The sequence below is a fragment of the Loxodonta africana genome, chromosome 7, assembly GCF_030014295.1.
Source record: "Loxodonta africana isolate mLoxAfr1 chromosome 7, mLoxAfr1.hap2, whole genome shotgun sequence".
Lineage (NCBI taxonomy): Eukaryota > Metazoa > Chordata > Mammalia > Proboscidea > Elephantidae > Loxodonta > Loxodonta africana.
In genome coordinates, this window is record NC_087348.1 from 27354677 (window position 1) to 27367555 (window position 12879).

Consider the following 12879-nt stretch of genomic DNA (forward strand, 5'->3'; position numbering starts at 1 on the left):
TCATAATATCTTGCTAATTATTGTTTCATCTTAGAGTCCTCTGACTTCTCGAATAAAACGTATGATACTCATGAGGTGGGAGGCACTATGTCAAAGTGTCCTCTAAAGACATCTATGGCATACATTCATTTGTGGTCTCAAACTTCATTTTTTAAAAGAACCAAAACTTATTTGCAACAAAGTCTTATGAGTTAGGTAAGTTCTTTAGCTGAGAAATCCTCCTTTGACCAACTGAGGAGTAATGATTTCTCTTTTCTTGTACACCTTATGCTTAAGCCATCTCTGGAAGCAGTTTGTAAAGAGGAGTCTCAGATACATACTTAATAATGTTAGATTCAAGTAACAATATAGTGAATTTTTAATAGTGAAATTGATATGTTACAATGTGTTTTGGGGGAAAAAAAAAACAGCACTTAATTACCACTAAGGAGCCATGGTGACCCAGTGATTAAGAGGTAAGCCTGTTAACCAAAAGGTCAGCAGTTTGAATCTACCAGCTGCTCCTTGGAAACCCTATGGGGCACTTCTACTCTGACCTATAGGATCTCTATGACTTGGAATCAACTCAATGGAAATGGGATTTTGTTTGTTTCTTTGTTTAAATGATTTTAAATCTAATAAAATATCACTTCCTATGACACATGGAGCCCTGGTGGAGTAGCGGTTAAGAGTTTGGCTGCTAACCAAAAGGTAAGCAGTTCAAATATGTCAGTCTCTCTTTGGACCATAGGGTACTATAGGGTTGCTGTGTGTCAGAATCAACTTGATGGCAACAAGTATAACATAAAATTAAAAAAAAAAAAGACCATAACTAAGTATAACTAAGTACTAGCACAAAAGAATTACATATAATGAAAAAGTCACAGGATGTGAAGTGAGTTTGAGCACAAGACTGATTTATTTGTTCTATGATCTAATTATTTAAATTTTATGACCCCCCTATTTTTTTTTTCCAGTAAAATAATAACATTAACTAAATTTCAATGTTATAGGGTCATTGTGACCACCAAAGGACACTTTAGAATTTCACTTAGGTTTAAATACAATTAATTTTTATTACTGACAGCTTTTACTTGACAGAACAAGAAGCCCATATAATTTTAAACATTGGTATATTGTCTGTGTATTGAGAGAGTATTAGCAAGTATTTTCTTTCTAAACTGTATTCTGCACTGTCCTAGATACCAGTAGCCAATATGGGTTCTGAGTAACAACAGCTCACATGTGCAAGTCAGTTATACAACTCTGCAATTAGAGAAGAGAATTTTCAATTTGCAACAAAGCAAGAAAGGCTTTGATGTAAAATAAAGGCTGCCTTTGATCCTGATACAATTTGAAATGGTTGAAAGAATATGGGATTTGTAATTAGAACAAATGCAGATTCAAATAGCTCTGCCTCTGACCTTGGGCTGATCATTTAGCCCTTTTTAACTTAATTTTTATCATCTGTAAATCAGGATAGTTGTTGCAAAGTGTAATGTGAAGGATCATTTGTGTGGCCTGTCTACCCACAGTCTTGTAACTCCCAGCAGCACTCTGTGGTAGGGTAATTGTGGCCCACCAAAGGGATTGGTCAGTTTTGCCATCCAGCTGGGCTTGAAATGAGCCACACCAAATGGGGGAAAGAAGAGATCCCACCGCCACCAAAGAATAACAGCCAGAAGCCAGCACATTGTTTGGACCTGGGGTTCCTGTGCTAAGAAGCTCAGAGACCAATAGAGGCAATGAGCTATAACCCTGAAGATGGTGAGAAGTGGTGGGAAGAAAGAACTGGCAGGAGAAGGCTTGATGGGCTTCCTGGTCCATGAAGAAAGTTGAGTGCCTTTGGGCAGATGCCTAGGACCAGCGAGAGTTGTGCCTGTGAACGCAGCTGGGAAGAGGCTGTCCTGATGGAAGAGCTGTATCTTGGATGTTCTTGGGCCTGAATTGTAACTCTTACTTCCCTAATAAACACCATATTCGTGAGTATTGTCTGTGAGTACTGTGTGGCCGTTGCAATGGATTACTGAACCCAGCAGAGAAGTAGAGAGTGCCATGGAGGGACAGTTGGTATCAGAATTAGTAAAGATGGCGGAGAAAGGAGGCACATATGACTTCTGCCAAGAATCAGTTTTGGGCTGTAGATTTTGATTCTCCTTTCCGCTTGTGAAGTTAGAGGAGGTCAGATACCACCTCCATGCCATTCTTGGGCAAAGGTTCTATGGGAGTTAAGTGATATAGGTGGGAAAGAGCTATATATATACATATATATGTGGGCATATATATACATATATAGACACACACACACAAACCCACAAACATATATATGCAACATAAAAATATAAAGATTATAATAGAAATAAAATCTTCATAGTGGGTTATTTATTATCTGAAATTACATTTCTTTTCAGTAACATTTTGATGGCATTTTTTACTTCTGCATTCCTTACTGTGTAGATAATGCGATTTAACATGGGAGTGACTAGGGTATAGAATACAGTTATGGCTTTATCCATGGAGAAGGTGGCTACTGGTCTCATATACATAAAAATACAGGGCACAAAGAACAAGACAACAACAGTGATGTGGGAGGTACAGGTAGAGAGGGCCTTTTTCCTTCCTGCAGAGCTGTGAATCCTCGACAAATGCAGGATGAAGACATAGGATACCAACAACATTACAAAGATAATCACAGACATTACCCCATCATTGGCAGCAATCAGGAGACCAACAAGGAAATTGTCTGTGCAGGCAAGTTGTATCAGTGGAAAGACGTCACACATGAAGTGATCCATAATGTTGGGGCCACAGAATGGGAGCCAGAAAGTGACAAGAATCTGTCCAATAGAGTGGAGAAAACCCACTGCCCAAGACATCCCCACCAAAAGGCAGCATACATGGTGGTTCATGATGGTCACATAATGCAGAGGTCTACAGATGGCCACATAATGGTCATAGGCCATGACCACAAGGAGGGCAATCTCAGAACCACCTAAGAAATGTTCAGTAAAGATCTGTGTCATGCAGCCATTGAAGGAGATGGTTTTTGTCTCAGAGAGCAAGTCAGCTAGCATTTCAGGGATTATGGAAGAGGAGTAGCAGGCATCTATCAAAGATAAGAAGGCCAGGAAGAAATACACTGGGGACTTCAATGTCTGACTGCAGATTATGGTGACCACAATAAGCAGGTTTCCTGAGACGGTGACAATGTAGGTGATAAACAAAACAACAACTAGAACTCTCTGCATCTGAGGATTCTGTGTAAGTCCTATTAGAATTAAATTAGTCACATTCGCCCTGTTTTCTTTCATTTCAGTGCTGATGATGGACACAGATATTGGGATTATCCTGTAAAGACAACATTCTTAATAGCAGAGTGATAAGCATTTCATATTTTGTGTTTTCAAATGAGACCAAAACATTTTAATAAATAAACTGTTTTCCTTCCTGGCATACAGTAAGAGAAAAAATATGCTTTTTCTATTTTACAAAAATATTAGAACCATTGAGGCTGTCTAATCCAGCTTCTTCTATTGATGCTGCAATCCCATCTACAACAACTTGTGACAAGTGGTCACTGGGCATTTGCTGGAGGACATCTAGGCACAGGGAGCTCATCACATTATAAATTCCTTCTCAGCCAGCAAGAAATGTTAGAGAATTCATATATGTGCGTGTGTGAATCTCTGGTGGTACAACAGATAAGCACTCGGTTGCTAAACAAAATGTTGGCACTTTAAATCTACCAGTCCTTCTGTGGGAGAAAAGACCTGACCATCTGCTCACATAGAGATTTCAGCCTAGGAAACCCTATAGGGCAGTTCTACTGTGTCAAATATGGTTGCTGTGAGTCAGAATCAACCACACAACACACAACAAAAATGACACACACACACATATATACGTATATATATATACATATATATACGCAAGTGTGTGTATACGTATCTGTATACAAGGAACCCTGGCAGAGCAGTGGTTAAGAGGTATGCCTGCTAACCAACTATTGATTCTGGTTTCACACACTGTTGATACACAGATTAAGAACAAACCACCTGGCTCTTCCATTCAAGAGGCCTTTAAATAGGCCACAGAGAAGCAAAGCTGTACCTGCCTTCTTCACCACTTTATCTCCAGATCTACTTTAATGTTTGACTCAGAGGGGTAGTCAATAAATATTAAGTGTGCAAACAAGTTGGAAGACAATTTACTTATTTCTCCTTTGTTTTCTTTTTCCAAAATAGGAGTGTTCACCATCTTACCTAGAAAAACAATTAAATAAAATGTTGGAAAGTGAGCTAGATATACTCCTCTCAGCCCTTCAGATCTATTCTCACTCTTCTCCTCCATGGCGGGCTTCCATGGTGTTCCTCAACCAGGCCTCCTTCTTCTCTGTCCAACAGGAAGTGCTAGATAAATGTTAGGAGGACAGGGTGGGAAGGAAAGAATGTCAGGGTTTATTATCCTGGGTCCTTCCCGTGGTTTATCAGTAACAGGGTACCTTTAACTAGGGTTACAGCTCTTGTTGGGTGGATATCTCCTACAGTTATATTTCCTTTTGTAGTAATTTCTTCCCCTTGTCCCCTCAGGCCTTCTGGTGTTAATGATTTCCTGCTGGTAGCTAGCCCTGGCAAGCTTTATCATCACCCTTAATTAATTTCCTTCATACCTTGATAAATAATCTTCATTAAAATTTTTTTTAATCTGCCTTTTTGAGCATGCTGTTTCCTGTTAGGACTCCAATGGATATGGAAAGTTTGTATTTTTTCTTGGTAAATAATAGAAATAATTGAAAAAATTTTAGGTTATTTAAAAATAATCTCTACCTCTTTTGATGTATAGCTGCTAAAGAAATTTAACTTCTGTGAGAAAAAATTGTGAAAGACTTTGAAATATAAAAAGACTACTGGCTATCTTCAATGGAAACCTATGTGTTGTCTATAGCACTCCCCTTGGGATTACATGATTCTATGAGGATTATGCCTTTCACTGTCTTTGAGCTATTTTACAACTCTTCCAGTTATAGAAAACTGATAATGCAAATAATTCTTGTCCATAAAATTGGAAACATTGTCTGATGGGGGTTCAATTGATTTCCCTCAGTTATTGTGGATAAAGTCAGTTTTGCATCTATTTGTAAATTCATGACACATCCCTGATTGAACAAATGTGCTACACTGGATTCTCCTTTAAATGGATTATAACATACTCCTGGTTCCCTTCTTAATTAATGTGTTAAATAAAAACTTTGTCATGTATTCATTTTATATTTGTATGAGAGCCATGATTTTATATTTTTTGGAAAAGTCTTTTGTCTTCGTGTATTAGAATTACTTAGAGAGAAAGCTGAAAAACTCTCAAAAATCCTGATCCTCTTTCTCTGTGTCTTATTGCATTATGGGTTTTTCTGTATTATTTTATTCGGGGGAGTTGTTTTAATTCATTTATAAAATCTCTTTTTGAGACTTTGAAATCAAATATAAACAAGATATGATATTAAAGAACATTTTACCAGCCCCTCTAACTCCATTCCCAAAGAAAATTAGAGAAAATGAATGTCATGGATTAAATTATGTCCCCCCCAAAATGTGTGTATCATTTGGGCTGGGCCATGATTTCCAGTTTTGTGTGGTTGTCTTCCATTTTGTGATTGTAATTTTATGTTAAAGAGGATTAGGGTGGGATTGTAACAGCCTTACCCTGGTCACATTCCTGATTCAAAGTAAAGGGAGTGTCCCTGGCATGTGTTCTGCACCAGCTTTTAACTCTCAAGAGATGAAAAGGAAAGGGAAGCAAGCAGAGAGTTGGGGAGCTCATACCACCAAGAAAACTGCACCTGGAGCAAAGTGCATATCCTTTGGACCTGGGGTCCCTGTGCTTGAGAAGCTGCTCAACCAGGGGAAGATTGATGACAAGAAATCTTTCTCCAGAGCCAACAGAGAGAGAAAACTGGCTCCTGGATCTGACACCCCGAATTTGGATTTGTAACCTACTAGACTGTGAGAGAATAAATTTCTCTTTGTTAAAGCCATCCACTAGAGGTATTTCTGTTATGGCAGCACCAGATGACTAAGATAATGAATATCCTTATTAATCAGAATAAAACCTGTGGAGTCTGGGGAGAGAAGGGGGAAAAGGATTACCTAATGAAATATAGTTTTGAGGTCCATTTAATAATCCATTTGTCAAATATTTATTAATCATCTATTATATGTGCAACACTCTAGAAAGTTGAGAGATAGCAGTGAACAAACAGATAAAATCTCTACACTCAAGTAGCATACATTCTAGTAGGGGGAGACAGAAAATAAGCTAATAAAAAAGGAAGTAGATAGCATTTCAGATTGTAATATATGCTATAGGAATATTAAGCAGGATAATGGATATTTGGAATCTGGGGTAGGTTGTTATTTTCTATAAGGTAGTCAGAGAAGGCTTCTTTGAAAAGGGAACATGTAAACTAGACTAGAAAGAAGTGAAGAAGGATGCAAGAAGACATCTAAGGAAAGAACATTCCAGACCAAAAAAAAAAAAATCAGGAAGTGCAAACACTCTGAGGAGAGAATGTGGTTGGCATCAGTGTCTAAAGGAGATCAGTGTGGCTGGAGAGCAATGAACAAGGACTGATAAGTGGCAGGTCTGATAGGGCTTTGTAGGATCATTTTAAGGGGTATTAATTTATTCTAAGTGAAAAACAAAGCCATTAAAAGGTTTTGCACAGCAAAATGGCACGGCCTGACTGAATCTTAGAATTGATTGTTCTGGCTATTGTGTGGGGAATAGACTACAGAGGGACAATAGTAAAAGCAAGGAGGTGATTAGTTAAGAGGTTATTGCAAGAATTCAGCAGAAACTTGATGGTGATTTGCACTAGGATGGGCGTAGTGGAGGTAGATGTATGATGATAGTAGCTTCAATACTACCTGCTGATGGACTTGATGTGGGGTGTCAGAAAGAAAGAAGGGTAAAAATTATTCCAGAGTTTTGGACTTCACCCCGTGAAGGACATTGTTGACCTTTATTGAGACTACTTCACGTACAGATGCCATGATTAACGTGGTTAACGTTTACTTGGGTGCCTTTGAAATACCAGGCACATTTAATCCTTGTATCATCATTGAGTCATACATTGTTATTATATTTATTTAAAAGATGCAATAACTAAGATAGAGGGTAAGGAAATTTTTGGATGTTAGTCAGTAAGTTGTAACCCTAGACTTACACTGAAATAAAGAGTTAGCAAAGGTAATTCTGTAAAATGTGTTTAACCTCTGAACCTCTCAACTATTTTCTGTCAAATGAGGACAACTAGCTTGAAGGGTGGCTGTCAGAGTGTCAAGACTACTAGCTCTGCAATTGGCCCAAAGTAGAGGCACAATCAATATCAACTACTTTTTTTCTTATTGAAATTTTTAACAGTAGGGTATGTTTACTGCCTGTGAAATTTCATAACATACGACTGTGACTATTGAAATTATATTGTTCTTTCTATGAGGCTGTATGTGTGCCACCCAAAAGCAAATACTTACAAAAAAGGATGAGGACACATTTTACTCTCATTTATCTGCAAGGTTTTTAAGAACCTAGCATGAGCCTTTTATGTGTTTTCTTCTTTATTAAAGTGATTGTAAGGTATTTCACACACACATGCACACACACACCACCGCCACCACCACCACCACAAGCACCACCACTATCACCAGAATTAATGATTAGTTTTGGCTTTGAGTAGATAGAAGCAGAATCTGTCACATGATTAGTGTTTTAATATGAAGGTGAAATCTAATTTTATGACATCAATATATAGATTTTCTTACAAGGTTGTCACTCACTGATGCCCTCCCCCCCAATCCCACTTTTTTTTTTCCTTATTGCTAAGCTTTCCCCATCCCCCAAAAGATCTCTGCTGTCCACTGGTCTCCAGCTCTTTCTCATACCTCCTTCTTATCTTTACCTCCATTTTCAGATCTCAGAGTGAGTTCTGAGGAAATTAAGGACTGAAGAAATTAAGCCTACTTTCCCCACAGGACATACGAGAATGCTTCATAAATTATAAAGTTTTGCATAAAGGTTAGGCATTATTATTACATGCATTGATCAAAAACTAATATTAAATGATTGCTTCTTATATTCTTTTACGGTAGGCACTGTGCAAAGCACTTCACGTAAATTACCTCTTTTAATTTTTTTGAAGCACTATATTTTTTATATATAGTAGGAAGGTTATTCTTTCTGTTTTACATATAGGAAAATTGAGATAAACAGAGAGTTAGCCTTTTATCCCAGAACATATGGTTAGTGAAGAGTAGGTCGGAAGGCTAATTCAGCTCTCTCTGGCCTCAAATCCGGCTCTTGGCCTTGACGCCATGTTATCTCCCATGTAAGAACTTACCTAAGTAGTTAATATGATCCTTCTTTATTATTTGTCTATCAACAAAGGCTTTAAGAAAGCTCTCATCCTAACTTGTGGAGGCATAAAAATGGATTCAAAAAAACACTTAGGAATTTGAACTATGCCTATCTCTTTACTTCCCCTGAGAATTTTCCATCTTCCCTCTCAGGAGAATTTAGAACTAGAATTTAGAACTACTTACGTATTTCTTTGGGGTCCTTGTGGCACAGTGGTTAAGAGCTACAACTGTTAATCACAAGTTTGGGAGTTCAAATCCACTAGCCACTCTTTGGAAACCCTATGGAGCAGTTCTACTCTGCCCTATAGGGTCACTATGAGTCAAAATAAACTCGAAGGCAATGGATATATACTTATTTGTTTAAGTCAGTTTGTAAAGCATTACTACCCCTGTCCAAATAGTATTTCTAACCCACTCTAAATTCATCATTAAGAGTAAGTAGGCCCCTGAGTGGCACAAACAATTTTTCATTTGGCTACTAACCCAAAGGTTGGTGATTTGAACCCACCCAACAGCTCCACGGAAGATAGGCCTGATGACTTGCTTCTGTAAAGATTACAGTCAAGAAACCCCTATGAAGTAGTTCTACTCTGTAACACGTGGTGTAACCATGAGGCGGAATCAGTATGATGGCAACAGGTTTGGTTTTGATTTTTTGGATAATATATCGAGCACTTAGTAGTTGCAATCCACTTTCACATTTAAACTCAAATAACCCCATGTGTATATTGTTCCTGATTGATAGATGGGAAAGCTGATGCTCAGAATGCTTCATTTCACTTGCACGGTGTGGTGTAACTACTGAGCAGTAGAACTAAAAGCCAGCTTATTCTGTTTCAGTTCCATTATGTGTTCTTTCTAACTTGAGTTCTCCAGAATCAGTAGTCTCTGAAAAGAGTTGGACCCCATTTCCTACTGAGCAGAGTAAAATCCTATTCATATGACAGTATGAAGAGAATTTTCTGAGAATTTAAGTACATACAGGCCAGAATGTGATTATATATAAATAAGGAGATAGATGATAGATGACAGAGAGTTAGATAAATGGATGGATAGATGGATGAATGGACTGGTTGGTCAGTAGCCTGGTCTGTCGGTCAGTCGGTACGTAGATAGGTAGATAGATTCTTTTCATTTTGCAAATGAGGGAACTGAGACTGAGAGAAGAAACAGACATTTACAAAATTGCACATTCAGACTGTGGTAGACTAAAGATAAGTATTCAGATTTCCTGAGTCTCAACCTCTTTATCGTTTCCCTACATGGAATAGCTGATATTCTCACTTGTTACAGAGTAATTCAAACAAAAGGTATTACTTCGTTTGTCTAATTGATCTATATCATGGCTTCAATAACTGTAATGGATTGAATTGTGTGCCCCCAAAATATGTGTCAACTTGGCTAAGCCATGATTTCCGGTATTGTGTGATTGCTCGCCATTTTGTCACCTGACATTATCTTCCTGTGTTGTAAATTCTGTCTCTATGATGTGAATGAGTTGGGATTAGAGGCAGTTACGTTAATGAGACGGGACTCAATCTACAAGATTAAGTTGTGTTTTAAGCCAATCTCTTTTGAGATATAAAAGAGAGAAATGAACAGAGAGACAGAGGGACCTCATACCACCAAGAATGTAGTGCTAGGAGAAGAGTATGCCCCTTGGACCTGAGATCCCTGCACTGAGAAGCTCCTAGTCCAGAAGAAATTTGATAATAAGGACCTTCTGAAAGAGCAGACAGAGAGAAAAGTCCTTCCCCTGGCACCAATGCCCCAAATTTGGACTTCTAGCCTCATAGACTGTGAGAGAAAAAACTTCCGTTTGTTAAAGCCGTCCACTTGTGGTATTTCTGTTATAGCAGCACTAAATAATAAGACAGTTCCCCACATTGGTTTCCAAATGATACCAGCCTTTTGGGAAATGAAAATGTTGAAAGATCATAAGCAAATAGCCTTTGAATTTGTTCTAAAGGATTTATCATATAAAGACAAATCACAAAATGTAAAGATCGATGATACAGAATTTTTAAGCTTCTATTTTCCACACATATTAAATCTGTCTTTCCATCTTTTTCCAAAACAAGCAAGTAAATTAAATTTGAATGTGATAAGAATCACCCCCACATCCTTCAAATTAACCTACAAACACAAACTGTACATTATGGAAAAGAATGGATAATTCAGAAAGCAGAATCAAAATCCCAAATGTATTTTGGGAAAAGATGCATGGAAAAATTACTACCAGAAGTACTGGACAGATAACCAAAAATCTGGACAGATAACCAAGGACCTGGAAATAACGTGTCTAAATAAGATGTCAAAATTTCTATGGAACATCACTTCTGTTCACCTCTCATGTTTCCCCTTTTTGAACTTAAGTGTGTATAGAAGTTATCCTATACATGTCAGAGTGGGTGGGAGGTGGTGGACAGTGGGGCTGAGGAAGCAGATAATGTATCTGTAGTTCATAGGTCTTCAGATTGAATGGAACTACACCTCAGGAGTCTCATCCACACTTGGACATGATTTAGATGATAAGATACTGACCCTTAAGTCAGAACTCAATACTGTATTTGGATGAGGGTTGAGAGAGGAGCCTTGTGAAAGGGGACAGTGAGTATATTTTTCTTGTGGAGGGGATGTGCATTGCTGAGGCCAAAGGACATACTGTGGCGTATTATATTTCTACCACATTATATCCTGTTATATATGCTTTTCCAGAACATTGCCACTTCCTCCTCAAATGGTGGCATCTATGCCCTTTCTATTTGAACATGGAAGGGAATTTATGACTCTGGGGACTAATAGGATATGACAGAAGTGATTCTTTGTGACTTCCAAGGTTAGGTAAAAAAAAGACAATGCTCTTCTACCTTGCTCACTCTCTTGGTACACATACTTTTAGAGGTCTGATTCACCATGTAAAAGTCTCCATGCTTGACAGACTATATGGACAGACAACATAGAAATAGAGGGAGATGCCCAAACAGTGCCAGTTATTCCAGGCATCACTTTTCAAGACTTTCAAGACCAGGTACCAGATATATGATAAAGAAACCTGTTAGATGACCTCATCCTCAATCACTTCTGATTTTAACCTCATGAGAAACCATGAACCAGAAGTACCCAGCTGAGCTGCTTACAGATTCATGACCTAGAGAAACCATCTGAGATAATAAAGTGATTGTTGTTTTCAGCCACTAAATTTGGGAGCAATTTGTTACACAGCTATAGTATATGAAAGAGTACAGTAATTTAAACACTATAGTATTGGCTCATAGATAGACAGACCAATTGATCTAAATAGAAATTCAAGAAACAGAACAATGGATCCATAAATATTTTATATATAATAGTGACAGCATTGCAGGGTAGTAGGAAATAGAATAGTTGTTCAATATATGGTGCTGGAAAAATCCAGTTATCCACATTACCACCTCAAACACTACATTAAAATTCAAGCTGTATATAGATTAAAGACATAAATGAGAAAAGCAAAGCTTTAAAACTTTTGAAGTAAATTATCTTTTTAACCTCCAAGCAGGGAAGGACTTTGAGAAGTAATTGCATTGGCCTTTCCTTCTGAATCCAGTTTCCTAATCTCTGGATCACAGCTTAGATTGTCAATTCTTGATCTCAACTGGGTCCACTCCAATATCCAAAAGCCAGCTCCTCCAATCCCTCCAATGATTATGTAAGTTTTTAATTCTGTGTACTGAAACTGCACACACACATTTGTATGTGAATACATGTGGATCTGTTTCTGATCACACACGGGTTCGTATCTGCCTACTGAGACGACTATTTGACTAAACACAGGTCTATATCCATTTACACATGATGCTATAGTTTACCATACAATGGCATGTATCTGATCACATATGGCCTGTATTCAACCACACATGGTTTTTTATGTGACCTTACAAGGGTCTGTACTCAACCAGGTATGGATCTGTATCCAGCCAAACATGGATTTAGCTATAACCAACCTCCCATATATCTGTATTCCATCTTTGGGTGGTGCAAGTGGTTTGTACTTAATGAATAACCTAAAGGTTGGTGATTTGAACACACCCAGCAGCACTGTGAAAGAAAGGCCTGTTGATCTGGTTCTGTAAAAGTTACAGCCAAAAAAAAAAAAAAATCCTGTGTGGAAGTTCTGCTTTGTAACAGATGGGATTATCATGAGTTGGAATCAATTCTACAGCAATGGGTTTGGCTTTTGGTTCTGGCCATGGGAAAATTTTTGATTTGGTCCAATGAGATGTAACTTGGAAGAATTAATTGGTATGTAATGTCTTATTGGAATAGTTTCCTAGTGTTTTCAGCTGTGGTTTGAATTACAGAGTAAGTGAAGCCCAAAGTGGAATTAAAAATCTTTCAGAAAAAAAAAAATTATTTCAGGATAAATTCATTTTAAGCCACCAAGAGTTGTAGCTAATGGTTCTTTGCAATTTCTCTACAACTGTGCATTGGTCCTTGGTCCTATTTT

At 37.8% G+C, this 12879-nt stretch overlaps 1 protein-coding gene across 1 annotated transcript; it reads right to left on the minus strand.

Moving 5' to 3' along the window:
- Positions 1–2357: 2357 nt before the first annotated feature.
- LOC100674495 (olfactory receptor 4C46-like) lies at positions 2358–3350 on the minus strand. The gene has a single exon (XM_010602383.3). It carries the CDS (start codon positions 3288–3290, stop codon positions 2358–2360), a length of 933 nt encoding a protein of 310 aa, XP_010600685.3. The 5' UTR covers positions 3291–3350.
- Positions 3351–12879: the final 9529 nt, after the last annotated feature.